Below are 15000 nucleotides of genomic sequence, written 5' to 3' on the forward strand. Positions count from 1 at the left end.
TATATATATATATATTTGTTTGCTAACTTATTCATCCTTCTACTGCATGAATGTATATTCTGTTCAAGTAGTTATGTAATTTAAAAAAATATATAGTAGTAATGTAGTGACTTAGGACCTCCTAGGGGTCCCGGACCCCCTGCTGAATGAAGACACATGCCCTAGACTAGAGCACTGCTGCTCAATCTCCGGGGACCACCCTTAACTAAATCCTGACCTAAGTTTTCTGAAAAACTTCAAATATTTATTCAAAAATTACAAAAAAAATGTATGTTGCTACAGTACTTGCTATATACTGTACATAGCAACAAGAACCCCAAAAGGGGTTCCCGGATTGAAAGGTATTGTTACATAAAGGGGTTCCCAGTCTAAAGGGGTTAAAGGTCTGTAACTCTGAGAGCTACAGACCCCAAATGGAAAGTAAAACAACACGTTTTATTCATTACATTCTACACCATGCTCAAAGCTCGCTCATCTGCTATATTTGAATATTTTTTTTAAATCTTGAAAGCGTTAGAAAAAAATGAATAATTATATATATTTTTTAACACAAATCTTCTCTTCTGGGGGCTCCCTGGCACAAAACATTTTCAGATGGGGGTCCGCAGCCAAATACCAATCTATTTGGGGGTCCTTGGCACTAACAAGTTTGAGAACCACTGTTCTCCAAGTTGTTAGGCCATTTGACCCTCTCACACACACACACACACACACACACACACACACACACACACACACACACACACACACACACACACACACACACACACACACACACACACACACACACACACACACACACACACACACACACACACACACGTCCTTGTGATTTCCATTGACTGGATTCAGTAGTGATGAGAAGCAGCGTGTGAGTAATCAGGACAGTCATGTCACATATGTCTGGAATGTCTTCCCAGAAAAGACACAATTGAATACACATTCATCCTGTGTATGTCCATACGTCCTTTTATTCACTACTATTATTATCATTATTTTAACTATTTGTTTGTTTGTTTATTTATTTATCTTTAAATGTAAAACCTGGTATAGACAGCTGACTGGACACATACATATTCATACATATTGTACATATATATGATACATATAAGATATAGGATATATGATTCTACTGAGCTTTATTCCAATGTGTTTTGTGTTGTATTTGTATAGCATTGTATTGTATGTATTATATACATTACTGATTAATTGAGTACAAAGGACCACAATGGGATTGTGTTATCCTTTTAGCATAACCTTTGACTGTACTACCGGTACTGTTAATAATCGTGTTAATAAAGTATGCAATCAATCAATAAAATATACAAACAGCACTTTTCCTACCTTGTTTAATGAACCCATTCCACATCATAAAATGTGCAGTCTCTCTCTCTCTCTCTCTCTCTCTGTCTCTTGTCCTTGTACTCAGTTTGCAGAATAAGAAAAAGATTCTGTCTGTCTGTCTGTCTGTCTGTCTGTCTGTCTGTCTGTCTGTCTGTCTGTGTGTGTCTGTGTGCCTGCCCATCAGTCTAATTGTATTAATGTAATTTGTTCAAAATGGAAAGGAGCCAGAGAATGCAGTGGTGGTAAAAGTACTCGCATTTTTTAGTTAAGTAAAAGTATCAATACTGCAATGTAGAAATTACTTGAGTAAAATACAAAAGTATTGGCATCAAAATGTAATTAAAGTAAAAAAAAGTAAAAGTTGTGCAGAATGCCCCATTTCACAAGTTCGTCACATTTGATTGAAATTGACACATTGTGAGCTTGTAGATCGGCTATTTTCAAATGGCCGAAATGTATATAGGGCTGAAGTGGTTAATGTATGTTTTGTAAAAAATAATCAAAAGTAACTATAACTAAAGTTTTCAAATATTTTTTGTGCAGTAAAAGTACAATATTTGCCTCTGAGATGTAGTGGAGTAGAAGTAAAAGTATTGCAAATTTAAAACACTCCAGTAAAGTAAAAAATCCTCAAAATTGTACGTACTGTAAGTGTGTGTGTGTGTGTGTGTGTGTGTGTGTGTGTGTGTGTGTGTGTGTGTGTGTGTGCACCCGTGCGTGCGTGTGTACATGCGTGCATGCGTGTGTGTGTGTGTGTGTGTGTGTGTGTGTGTGTGTGTGTGTGTGTTACTCTGGTATAATGCTACCATCTACTGGTGAAATCCCCAATACACATTTACAGTCACAACAAACTAACCTATTTAATCAGATAATTAAACTTCACCACTTATGCACTAGATGTAAATCAGCACTATGAAATATAAAGACTAGAACACATACCGTAATGATTAAGACCAGTTTAGTCATCCCACTCATTTGGGGTGTTGTTGTCACTGTATATATGAAGGAAAAAAATTCTTTGGTTCCATGGACCCAAGCCAGAACACAATCCATTGATTGATCATTAAAATTAACATGCGCTGAAAATGCATGGGGCCCACCCATCTGACCACTTCACCCATTAAATAGATTTCTTTGGGCCATTAAAAAAATAGCAGATATACAAGCTCATAGCGCTATGAGCTTGTAGATCTGCAATATATTTTGAAAAATCTTGAAAATGTGTGCAAATCTTTGAATATATATATATATATTTCTTTAAAGCGAACATTTGTAACTCATATCTTTGCTTCTGGGGATTCTACAAATGTCTTCTAAATCCTAAACAGTTTTTTTGAAAAAAAACTAATGTACTTGGCCGCGGACCACCCCATCTCAAAATAGGTTGTTCCAGGGCCCCCCCAGAAGCAAAGATTTGAGTTACAAATGTTCGCTTTTAAAAAGAATATATACATTCAAAGATTTGCACTAATTTTCACGATAAAAACAAATAAATAGCAGATCCACAAGCTCGTAGCGCGGCACTTGGTGCCACGCTAAGAGCTTGTAGATATGCTAATTTTGAATAGCCAAAGAAATCTAAAATGACACAGATGCGTTCCTGTTCTTAATGGGTTAACACGGCAGCCGATAGACAGCAAACCAGTGACCTTCAGACTCCCAGACAGCCTCTCTGCTCATTTAGCTATGGCCTCACAACCCGTCTATACTCATTCAGCCCGTATATATCTTTATGCCAAATATTACAATGTATAATTACAATTTAGCAGACGCTCTTATCCAGAGCGACTTACATTTCAATAAACAAGGTCACGACATACATACAGTACAATGCAGAGGGACAGTGTGGTGTCGCAATAACTATCTGTAAATTGAAACTATAGGATACCAGGTGAACATTGAAACTAGCATCTGTTTAAATAGCATGCTATCTAAATTACATTCTTAACATTGTGGTGAAGAAAACAAACCTATAAGTAACAAAAACATGAGAATGAGTGACCAAGATACAGTATGTCTGCATGGTCGCCGTATCTTGGTCAGTGGCTAGTGGCTAGCATCGATGGAGGCAGAGGGTGGCAGGAAGGAGTTCAGGGAGAGTGAAGTGCTAGGGGTGAGGTGGAGTCTGAAGAGTACGAAGTACACATATACAGTATAAAGACTAGTACACATGTACACATGACTAACACGTCTTCACAGAAGAGGGTAGATTATTTGATATGTCCTTGGTTACACACACACACACCAACACAACGCTCATTAAAGCTGACCCACTTAATGAGACACAATATACACACGCAGTGCGATAGGGCCTACACACAACCAAACCACAAGCACGTGGTTTGAGTGTATGCACACACATGTTCAACCGCACGTACACACACACACACACACACACACACACATGCGCGCGCACGCACGCACGCACGCACACACACACACACACACACACACACACACACACACACACACACACACACACACACACACACACACACACACACACACACACACACACACACACACACACACACACACACACACACACACACACACAGAGAGAGAGAGAGAGAGAGAGAGAGAGAGAACTCAGCTGTAATTACATATGTCCTTATCATTGTAGGCTGGAATAACAATTACTGTTTAAACATTTACCACCTCCTCTCTCTCTCTCTCTCTCTCTCTCTCTCTCTCTCTCTCTCTCTCTCACACGATAGATAGATAGATATATAGTTGTACGTCCTTACGTACATGCATACACATACATACACATACATACATATATACATACATACAGTACAGATACATATTTCAAGGTCGTAGTGGTAATAGTAGTAGTAGAGTTGTATACTAGTAGTAGTAGTAGTAGTAGTAACAGTAGCAACAGCAGTAGTAGTATCAAAGATGCTCTACAACAAAGATGCTGCATTACGAACTGTGCCAATGGAATGAAATGGAATACTCTTCCTGCCTCCTAAGTGGGCGCCAACGTTGTCACAGATACAGGAAATGACTCTAAAGTGTGCCAGTGTCTCAGTTTCTACACCCTCTCTGGTGGTGGTTTTACAGGCAGTAGTAGCAGCAGCAACAACACTGCTAGTTGTAGTAGTGAGTGTCGTGCTGTGTTTGTAGTAATAGTAGCACTAGTGGTGGAAGAAGTACTCGGATATTTTACTTAAGTAAAAGTAGCTATACCATAATATAAAAATACTCTGTTACAAGTAAAAAGCCTGTGTTCAAAACGTTACTTGAGTAAAAGTACAAAAGTACTGGCATCAAAATATACTTAAAGTACCAAAAGTAAAAGTACTAAGATGTTTGAAAATAGCCGAACTACAAGCTCACAATGCGTCGCATCGCGACATGTTGTGAGCTTGTAGATCTGCTATTTTCAAATAGCCTATGTATAAAATAGGGCTGAAGTGGTTAATGTATGTTTTATAATATAATCCTTTATATCTGCAAAATAACTAACTAAGTTTTCAAATCATTTTAGTGGAGTAAAAGTACAATATTTGCCTCTGAGATGTAGTGGAGTAGAAGTAAAAGTATAGAAATTTGGAAATGCTCCAGTAAAGCAAAAATACCTCAACATTTTACTAAAGTACAGTACTTGAGTAAATGTACTTAGTTACTTTACACCACTGAGTAGCACTAGTGGTGGCAGTAGTAGTTGTAGTAGTAGTAGCAAAGATGCTTAATTTATGAAGATAGGCCAACCCATGCTTCGCCACTAGGTGCAAAATGGTACACAAATGGTCTCCCATAAGTGGGCGTCGTCTGACGGCAGGTCTCGCCAACTTCCAATGTTTACTTGTGCTATCTATAGATCTCGCGACAGTGTGTTGCTATGGGGCAAAGAAAGGTCGATAACAAAGTCGATTTTCTTCTGATTTGTCAATCTGAAAAAAAGCGATTTTAGCGTCAGAATGTTGGGAAGATTGTGTGGCTTGTAACAAATGGGTCCAATATTTAGTTCAGTGACCATTGGGCTAAAGAATGGTTCAGAAGCTGTGTTCACTTTCACTCTCCTGTTGGGATGAATAGACTCCAACCTAATTCCGGTCTACCAAATGGGCGACCAGCGACCACCTACGCCAGTTGGGCTTTCTTGCTCTTCTATTTGTCTTGGGTGGTAGTAGTAGTAGTAGTAGTAGTAGTAGTAGTAGTAGTAGTAGTAGTAGTAGTATTTCCTACCTGTAGCAGGAGTAGTGAGGAGTGGATTGAGGCCAGAGTTAGGGGCTGCTGCTGGTGTTAAAGTTGAGGTGGTGGAGGTTGCTCCTTGAGGGGGAGACTGAGGCTGTGAGGGTCCGGGACCCCCTCCTACAACAACAACACACACACAACAACAATAAGCAGAAGAAGTACGAACTGTGGTCAACAAACAACAAGGTAAATAGTTACATAAATAGAGTGCAGAGCGAACACTGTAGTGCCTCTAAGAAACTAGGATACAGAGTAAACAACTAGAAAAAGTGCTCCTCGGAGCACAGGTCTCCGCCAGGTCAGGTACGTTATTCTGGCCTCCTGTTGGCGCTATAATAGGCCAATGTGAAAAGGGTGCCATTTATTCTTAGGTCTTTCACGGCAATCAGACACTGCATTCATGATTTGAGGCATTTTGTTCCAAAAATTTGTTTTGCTAAATTAGACCTGCTGGTGGCGCTATAACAGGCCAATGTGAAAAGGGTGGCATTTCTTCCTCGGCCTAGTGGGAATGTGCGTGTGAAAATTCACGGAAATCGCAAGCTGCGTGCATAGTTTGAGGCTTTTTGTTCAAAACGTACCAATCCTGCAAACTTTGGAAGCCAACCATAGGCAATGAGGATGGAATATGGGAAATCGGACAGATTCGTGTTGATCACATGACTACAGAGATACTGTGTACCGATTTGCATGACGTTTGGATAAAATCTGTAGGAGTAATGTAAAAAAATGGGTTTTGCACAAATCGGCCTCCTGGTGGCGCTATAACAGGCCCATGTGAAAAAATTGGGGCAGAGGTTCTGAATTGGCATCCAGGGAGTGTGTGTGCACAGTTTCGGAGCGACCGGGCCAACGGTGTCGGAGATTAGCTGCTAACACACAGACAGGACACACACACGGACACACGGACGGACGGACAGGGGGCAAAACATACTCTCTCGCCATGCCTTTCGGCCTGGCGGAGACAATGAACCTAGCATCTGTCTAAACAACATGCTATCTAAATAACATGTAATATCTGTACATATATCTGTACATTTGCGTCTGAAAAAAAACAAACAAGTCTGGTGCACGAAACCCACAGGACGCGCAAGCCCGAGCGCACAGACGCTGATTTTCTTACGCTCCATGTTAATGAATGCAGCCGTTCTCTCAATGGTCGTGCACGGATGCTCCGCTCGTGCATGTGAAGATTTTTTCAAAAGGTGGGTGGGGGGTGAGGTGGAAGAGGTGAGTGCTAGGGGGTGAGGTGTTGTCTGAAAAGGTAAAAGTGCCGGGGGTGTGGTGGAGTCTGAAGGTGTGAGTGGTAGTGCTAGGGGGTGAGGTGGAGTCTGAAGGGCTCGGAGTTCTAGGGGGTGAGGTGGAGTCTTAAGAGGTGAGTCTTCAGACCACAGAGGGAAATTGGGAGTGAGTCTGCAGTTCTGACTGCAGTGGGGAGTTTATTCCACAGTTTGGGAGCCAGGGGGGAGAGGAGACTAGGACGTGTGGACGCTGTCCAGGGTGTTTTAAGGAAGGCTCGGCCAGCATTCCTGTGTTAGCTGATCTGTGTGTTAGCTGAGCGGGAAGGGTTGTAGGGGTGCCGTGCCTTCGGTTGCCTTGTAGGTTAGTGTTTTGTACTGGGGGTGGGCAGTAACCAGAAGCCAATGAAGGGAGCACAAAATGGGGGAGACGTGAAAGACCGTGATTGAAGACCAGGCGTGCTACGGTATTCTGGATCATTTGGATCATTTGGAGGGGCTTAAGTGAGGATGCCGCGAGGCAAGTAGGGAGTTACAGTAGTCAAGCTTTGAGATGACTGGATAAGGAGCTGGGCAGACTCCTGGGCGAGGAAGGGTCTAATCCTTCGAAAGTTACACAGGAACGAGTGACCGCTGCACGTAGTACGGTAATACCTGTAGCGTCAGCCTGTATTTGTCTCAGTCTGCGGAGGTGAGAACGTCCGTTGTAGTGGAGCTGAGCCTGAGCCGCCGACGTTAACTGAACATTACACTCCTGACACAGAGAGTAGGACACGCCCCCTTTACACACCTGGTTACCTAGGAAACAAACAAACAAACAAACAAACGTTCAGGTCAGTTCAGTCATCATTTGGATTAATTCATTTCACATCAACTCATCTGAATGAGTCCAACGGTCCAAAGTTTCTGTTGTTGTTTTTTTTGCCACATAAACAATGGTGAAGCTCTTTGCAGACACCAGTGGTTTTCAAAGTTTTATGTTTTGTGTCCAAGACACACCAAAGGGCAAGTCAAAATCTCAATGCACACCTGTATTCATATCCGTGCAGATTGGCTTCTGTAACATGGTATCACTCTTATTGATCTTAATTGTATTATTGTTTTGTCATATTTGTTTTACTAATGCCAAATGAAAGTACAACCTATTTCATACTTGCACAACTTTTCAAAAAGTGTCTATTTATTATAAGCTCACAACGTGTCAAATCATGACGTGTGAATATATTTGCGTTGTGTATATACTGTATATTTAAATTAAAATTTTTCACCTATAATGTCATGCCCAAAATAGGGATACCAAGTTCAAAGTTGTTAAACCTTGACTATGCAAGATTTCTGGTCTGTGTGTACAAACAGGGAAGGTGTGTTGTTAAACACCCCCCCCCCCCACTCCCTCTCTCTTTAATGCGTTAATTGATTAGAGAGCACAGAATGAGTTTGACACTTTAATGGACGAATCAATCAACTCAGCTCACAATCCCTCTGAAGTTCAAAGGGATTGAGGGATCAATTAACGTGCACTAAGTACTGATATAGTAAATAATTCATACCGTTTCGTATAGTTGTATATATTGCATTAATAATGTGTGGCTGTCACGACATCCCTAAAGGCACACCAGGACTTCTCACGGTACACACCAGTGTGCCTTGCCACTCCATTTCAGAAGCACTGCGTTAATGTGTTGATTATCTGAGTATGACAGTCTCCCATCAGGGGGGACAACCAGGAACATTATCCCAGACCCTGGTGCACAGAAGGACCCAGTGAAGGTTGAAGAGGCACTCTTGTTACAAGAAAAAAAGGCCTGTATTGAAAACGAAGACAGTCCAACGTGAGGAGGTGGCACCTCTCTGTAGAAGCGTGGCAGCCCCGCACAGTGCCAGCTGAAACGGGCCCACAGAGGCAGGTGTTGACCCAGCCTGCATCTCACAGCAGTCAGCAGAGCTGCACGGCTTTTCTGCCCGTGTCCCCGTTTGTTCCCGAGTCCCTGTGTGCAGTGGTGTAAAGTAACTAAGTACATTTACTCAAGTACTGTATTTAAGTCATATTTTGAGGTATTTTTTTACTTTACTGGAGTATTTCCAATTTTCAATACTTTTACTTCTACTCTACTACTGTACATCTCAGAGGTAAATATTGTACTTTTACCCCATTACAATTATTTGAAAACTTTAGTTACTACAGTTACTTTGTAGAATTTGATTATTATTACAAAACATACATTAACCACTTCAGCCCTATATACATTTCGGCCATTTGAAAATAGCCGATCTACAAGCTCACAATGTGTTGCGATGCGACGGATTGTGAGCTTGTAGATCTGCTATTTTCAAAAGATTTTTATAACATAACATAACATAACATAACATGCCATGGTTGTACTTTTACTCAAGTACATTTTGAATTCCGAACTTTTACTTGTAATAGAGTATTCCTACATTGCAGTATTGCTACTTTTACTTAAGTAAAAAATGTGAGCCGAGCTTGACCTTCTCGATTTCTAATGAAAACATTGTAAAAGTTGAATGACGATGGGGCAGAACTACGGGTGATGCTTTACACAACACGGTTAAACAAGAGGAATTTCACTGTGCGCACGCGTGTAGGCGTGCATGCGCGTGCGTGTGTGTCAGCAGTCTGAGAGTGGTGTCCCACTTGAACAAACTGCAAGAGATACTGAAATGCTCTTGAAGCAGTTGATTTGAATTTGTTGTACACTGTTGTTCATCTATTTTATTGTCATGAATAAAACGCAGACAATCTGTATTCCTCTGTTCTTTTTCACAAATTGCACCCTCATTAAAAACATTTGAACGCGTGATATAACACTTACAAATTCAGTAATGGTTTGACTGATCTTTAATTACTCAATGCTGAGGCTTGTTGTGCATGGGGGCGGATGCATGTCCAACGACTACTAAGCATTGGAGAGTAAAGTGCATCCGATATAGCATGACGTCTGAGCAAAGACAAGCAATATAATACCAGTGATCTGTAATGTCATAACAACAAAGAAGATACATTATTTATTATAATATGCCGCCTTATGACTCGATTATGACTTGAATATGTTCCACTAAAAATCTGACAATGCCGCCTCAAAATGACACTTACAGTAAGTGATCGAGGAGCTTTCCTTTCTTCTCGCATTCTTGCTAACTCTGACGTATTTACATTGCATCCTCAACTCTACTACAGTATATACAGCTTTTTGTATGCCGTGTTCAACCTGTTGTTGTTCTTCCCAAATAAACAAATAAAGTAAAAGTGACTGTGTCTTGCTTGTGTCCCTGCAGAGCACCGTGCTTCTAGGCTGGGGTGGGCCAGCTTTTACTGGTGATGGACCAGAAAATGTAAATGCTGACCGCAGCAATGTCTGATTTCCCAAATACAGTATCGGCACAACTTCTGCACTCATGAGGACAAAAAAAAGAATGACTTTACTTTAGTTAATCAAAAGCATTTCCATGCTACTGTATTAATGTCCAATTTATTTGTCATCATGTCAATGTTGACAAATGATTAGGCCTTAGAAATATTTAGACTGCACATCTATATATATCCTATATTATGTCAATGTTCATCAATGTACATAGTCCATGTGCACGAGTGTCAGAGTTAACACGAAAGAATCAGTAGTCTATAGTCAGTAACAGACTGGTGTTAAATTCTCATATTGGGGTCAAGTTTGATTTTGGAGCCTCATGGCTATTGGCACAAAGGACTGTCTGGGAGGAAGGGGGGGGAAGGGGGGGGGGAGTCTAGGTCAGTGGTTCCCAATCTATTTTCCTTGGAGCCCCCCCGTCTTTATCTCTGACAAAAGCATGTGTTTGCGCACAAACACATGCTGGATCTGCTACTTTTGATGCTTTTGTGTATAATCAAGTAGGGCATTAGTATAAAAATAAAATATTCAAAAAAGAGGAAAAAAGTAGGGCATTCATTTACGACAAAACACAAAAAGTTTGAATATGGAGATAGGAGGTTTCTGCCCGACATACTTCTCACATGATGAACGGGGGGGGGGGGGGGGGGGATGCTGATCTACAAGCTTGTAAGATCAGATTGTAGGGGGTAAAAGGGCGTCTACTCTGCACCCCAAGTTGGGAAACACTGGGTCTCTAGGTCACGGGGAGCGTTGGCCTGGGTGTCGCAGGGACGGGAGGGTCAGATGTCCTGTGTTTTGCTGACCACATGATGGTGCCAAAACTAATGCAAGGTTAATGAGAGGTCAGACCTCTCATAATGACCCCTCTGTCTCTCCTGTGTCTTGCTGCTGTCCTTCTGTGTGTCAGTGTGAGCCTGTGTCCCCCTGATGCTTATAGTTTCCCGTAATATCGTCGCTGTCGGGTGGAAACCTTCGTCCACCACAAATTCTTGTTAAAGCAGCACTACGTAGTTTGGGTATCAGTGGCCACTTAGTTTGGACACAAATAACATGGCAGCCAACGTCTTTGACTTCATTAGCCAAGAGTCTCTGCAAGCATCTCCAGCGAGGACGCGCTGTGATTGGCCAGTCTTCGACTTTCACTGGCAGTTCTGCCTTGATACCTTGGCAAAAGTCCCCCCCCTATACTAATACAGTCAAGCCCTCAGCAGGGACCCCCCTGAGTCTATACATTTATGGAAGGATGATTGTTATTGTTTAAACATTTAACTTTATAATTTTGTGGGACGTAATTTGCTATATAGTTACATAGTGCTGCTTTAATATCCTTTCCATTGGTTCAATATGTACTGTATAAAACCCACAGACACACTTGACCACTTTCACGTTAACTTTCAAAATCCTCCATTTGGTCTCCAAAGATGACACATTCTTATTGTTACTCTCCGTTTCTCTCACTCTCTCTCCTCACCGCTCGTCTTTAGAGACGCATTGCAGCGACAACCTTCGGCGGGCAGAGGTGAAAGTTACAATGGACGCCATGTTGTTTTTAAGGATATTGAGTTTCGAAGTCCTGACGTCACTCTGTTATCCCCTGGGTCACGGAAGTATTCTTTTGTATTGAAAATAATCTTAGCATCACGTCATAGGGCATAGCAGCGGCGGCCATTTTGTGGTGCCACAAATAGAAAGCCCATTCATTTTTCCCATAGAGATTTCCGAAAATATTTATATTCATTATTTTAAGCCTGGAATCAAGCCATCCAGGCTCCTGGTGAATCATGACTATAAAACATTTTGATTCTGTGAAATAATTATTTTTTGAAAACCGCAAAAAGTATATTTATTAAATATAGTATATCATATAATTAAATATAAAAATATTTTATTTATTTATTGTACAGATATGGTGATTGTGGATCTAAACTTTACCCCGTCATGTACACCGACTCAGAGATAGCTAAGAAGATGGCTTGTGGACGCACAAAGAGTGCTGCTATTGTTACCGATGTTCTATAGTTAAATACACATCCAATCCAGCGGGCTGCTGACAAACCAGATTCTCTTCATTTTTTTTCAATTTCATCTGATGCATAAAATCACGGCACTACCAAACTATTCCCTCTAGCAGTGAGGTTTTACACAGCAGAACATGGCGTGCAGAGCAAGTTGCTGGACTTTTATGATGACCACAGAGACGACTCTGATGCCATATTTAACCAGGTTGTTTCAAGGCTGCAGGAGAGGAACCTGGGGGTTAGAACGGGTGTCTGCATTCGGAGCAGATGACGCCAGCGTGAATTATGGGGCGCAATAAATCTGTGTATAAAAAGTCGAAAGACAAGAACGGTGCTATCATCAAAGCCAACTGCGTGGCCCACATTCTGCATAACTGTGGGAGGAATTCAGGTGACAAGCTTAAAGTGGATGTTGAGTCTGTAGTTACGATAATATACGTACAGCCACTTTTCAATATCGGCTAAACAAGTCCAAGAATTTAAAGGCATTTTTGATTTTGTGGATGAGGAGTACATGGCACTTCACAGGCACGTACTGTACCAACACGGTGGCTCAGTCTGTGGCCAGCTGTCAAACGGCTTAATGACTGCCGGCCTGCTGTCAGAAGTTATTTTTTGTCTCTTGGAGAAGACAGCTGCCCATCAGCTCTTTGGAAGTTTTTTGTTAATGACGAGGATGGCGAGGGAGTGCCTTGTGAACTCCAGGCATACGTTACGTTTTTGCAGAATAGCCTAAAGCTGTTTTACGATGCTGTGCTTGAAGCTGAGGGGAATGAGACAACTGTCTGTGAGCTTTTCGATCTCATGACAAATCTAAAGCTGAAACTTGAACAACGGTTAAAGGATCGTTTCTTTGGATTTGAGACAAGCACTCTCCTGCAGAGGTTTCCTACCACACAGGCTGCTGCGATCAAAAATGACCTCAAGTTCTATGACCGTAAGAAATGGTTTAATTTCTCTGATCAGAATTACATGAATCACATCTCATGTTTGGCTGTCAAGAGAGAATTCAGCTTCTAAGAACTCTGCGGAGCAGCTGAAGCTCTTAACATGAGCAAACAACTGGATATGGAGTTATGGACCTCCTTTATGATGAGTTTAGTGTTATTCATTCAACCTTTATTTAAGATTCTCGGAGAGATCAATTGAGGGAGACCCTCATTTACAATGATGCCGAGATTACACACATATAAATAACATAGGAATAACAAGAAAACAATAAAGTTGACACAAACCGTTAAAACAATTGCATGTTAACATCAATTAGTTAAAACAGTTGCATATGGGTAAGACACGGTTATTATATAGATTCCTAAAATGGCCAATAGATACTAGGGTATTCAATTTAAGCTCTTGTTGCAAGAGGTTCCAAGACTCAGGTGCACCAAAGCTGAAAGCAGCCTTTCCCTGTTCTGAATTGGCAAAAGGAGCCAACAGGATTAGCCAATCGCTGGAGCGGGTTAGAATGTGATTAGGTTTCAGACGTAGCATGGATGAGATATAAGGTGGTAATTTACCAACCAGGGCTTTATAAATAAAAAGATGCCAATGACTATTGCGTCTCTCAGTCAGAGAAGACCAGCCCACTTTATCATACAAGGCACAATGATGGGTGTTGTAGCTATCACCAGTAATAAATCTCAGAGCTGAGTGGTAAACTGTGTCCAGAGGCTTGAGTGTGGAGGCGGCTGCATGACGGTAGATTATATCTCCGTAGTCTAGTACTGATAGAAATGTGGCTTCAATAATCCTTTTCCTACAGAGTATGGGGAAGCTGGCTTTATTCCTATATAGGCAGCCAATCTTTTGACGGAGTTTTACAACGAGGTTATTTATGTGATGTTTGAAATTAAGCTTGTCGTCCAGCCATATACCAAGGTATTTGTATTCTGTGACTTTTTCTATTGATGATCCATTGGTGGTGGTGATAAGGAGATTGGAGTGGTCTATGTGTTTGGATTTGGAGAAGATCATGAATTTGGTTTTATTGTCGTTAAGTGTTAGTTTAAGACTGGTAAAGGAGTGTTGTAGGGAGTTAAAGGAGAGTTGTAATTGTTCTATGGCCAATACAGGGGAGTCAGCGGTACAGTATAAAATTGTGTCGTCAGCATAGAGATGGATTTGACAGCCACATAGTGAGGAAACAATATCATTAATATATATAGTGAACACGGGTGAGAGAACTCGCAGTGACAAAAGGTACTGTTGCATCAAAGTGAACAGCATTACTGAAGCACGCAATGACGCCAAACATGACAGCTTTATTGTCCTTCAACTTGAGTTTTTTGTGGAGAGACTGTTTCCACTTATGGTGGGGGCTTGGACCAATGATAGGAATAGCTGCAGCGTTGATCTAATCAAGAGTGAAATTCAAGTTAAAGTGAACTAAAGCTGCACATGCCAGGAATTCTACAAATAAGTACTGAAGGAGAAGGCCCTGATAGATGCTGCCCGTTCCAAAAGTTCAAGCAGACTGAATAAAGGTAAGCTAACTTTCTGTGTGACTTGGTCGACTTTATTGCTGTTATTCATTCATTTCAACTAAATAGGCGTCTCTCTCTCTCTCCTACCTGGCCATGCCTCTGTCCAAGGTGCTGAAGTCTGAAGATGGCTTTGCCGTAGCCCGTAGTTGAGGAACCGCGCATGTTTTTCTTTTTTATGATTGTTTTACATATCTACAGTACAGTATATCCGTTTACTGTAGTTTACACAGATATTTGTGTCTTAGTTAGGATTGCCTTGGACTGCCTTATTTAGACCGTACTTACTGCTCCATTGCGATTCTTGCGAATAAATGTGGAGCTT

The 15000-nt window shown here is 41.3% G+C and overlaps 1 protein-coding gene across 2 annotated transcripts in view; it reads right to left on the reverse strand.

Moving 5' to 3' along the window:
• Positions 1-15000, reverse strand: part of LOC308073787 (zinc finger protein 385B-like) — a gene marked incomplete at its 3' end in the record, with an annotated part of 80585 nt that overhangs the window by 29119 nt on the left and 36466 nt on the right. For both annotated transcript variants that reach the window (XM_080412931.1, XM_080412930.1), the window contains exons 3-4: positions 7443-7586; positions 5542-5667 (exon numbers count right to left, since the gene is read on the reverse strand). In XM_080412931.1, coding sequence (XP_080269057.1) covers positions 5542-5667; positions 7443-7586 — 270 coding nt within the window. The remainder of the gene's footprint in view (positions 1-5541; positions 5668-7442; positions 7587-15000) is intronic.

Source organism: Gymnoscopelus braueri (assembly GCF_963280865.1).
Source record: "Gymnoscopelus braueri genome assembly, chromosome: 18".
NCBI classification, from domain to species: Eukaryota; Metazoa; Chordata; class Actinopteri; order Myctophiformes; family Myctophidae; genus Gymnoscopelus; species Gymnoscopelus braueri.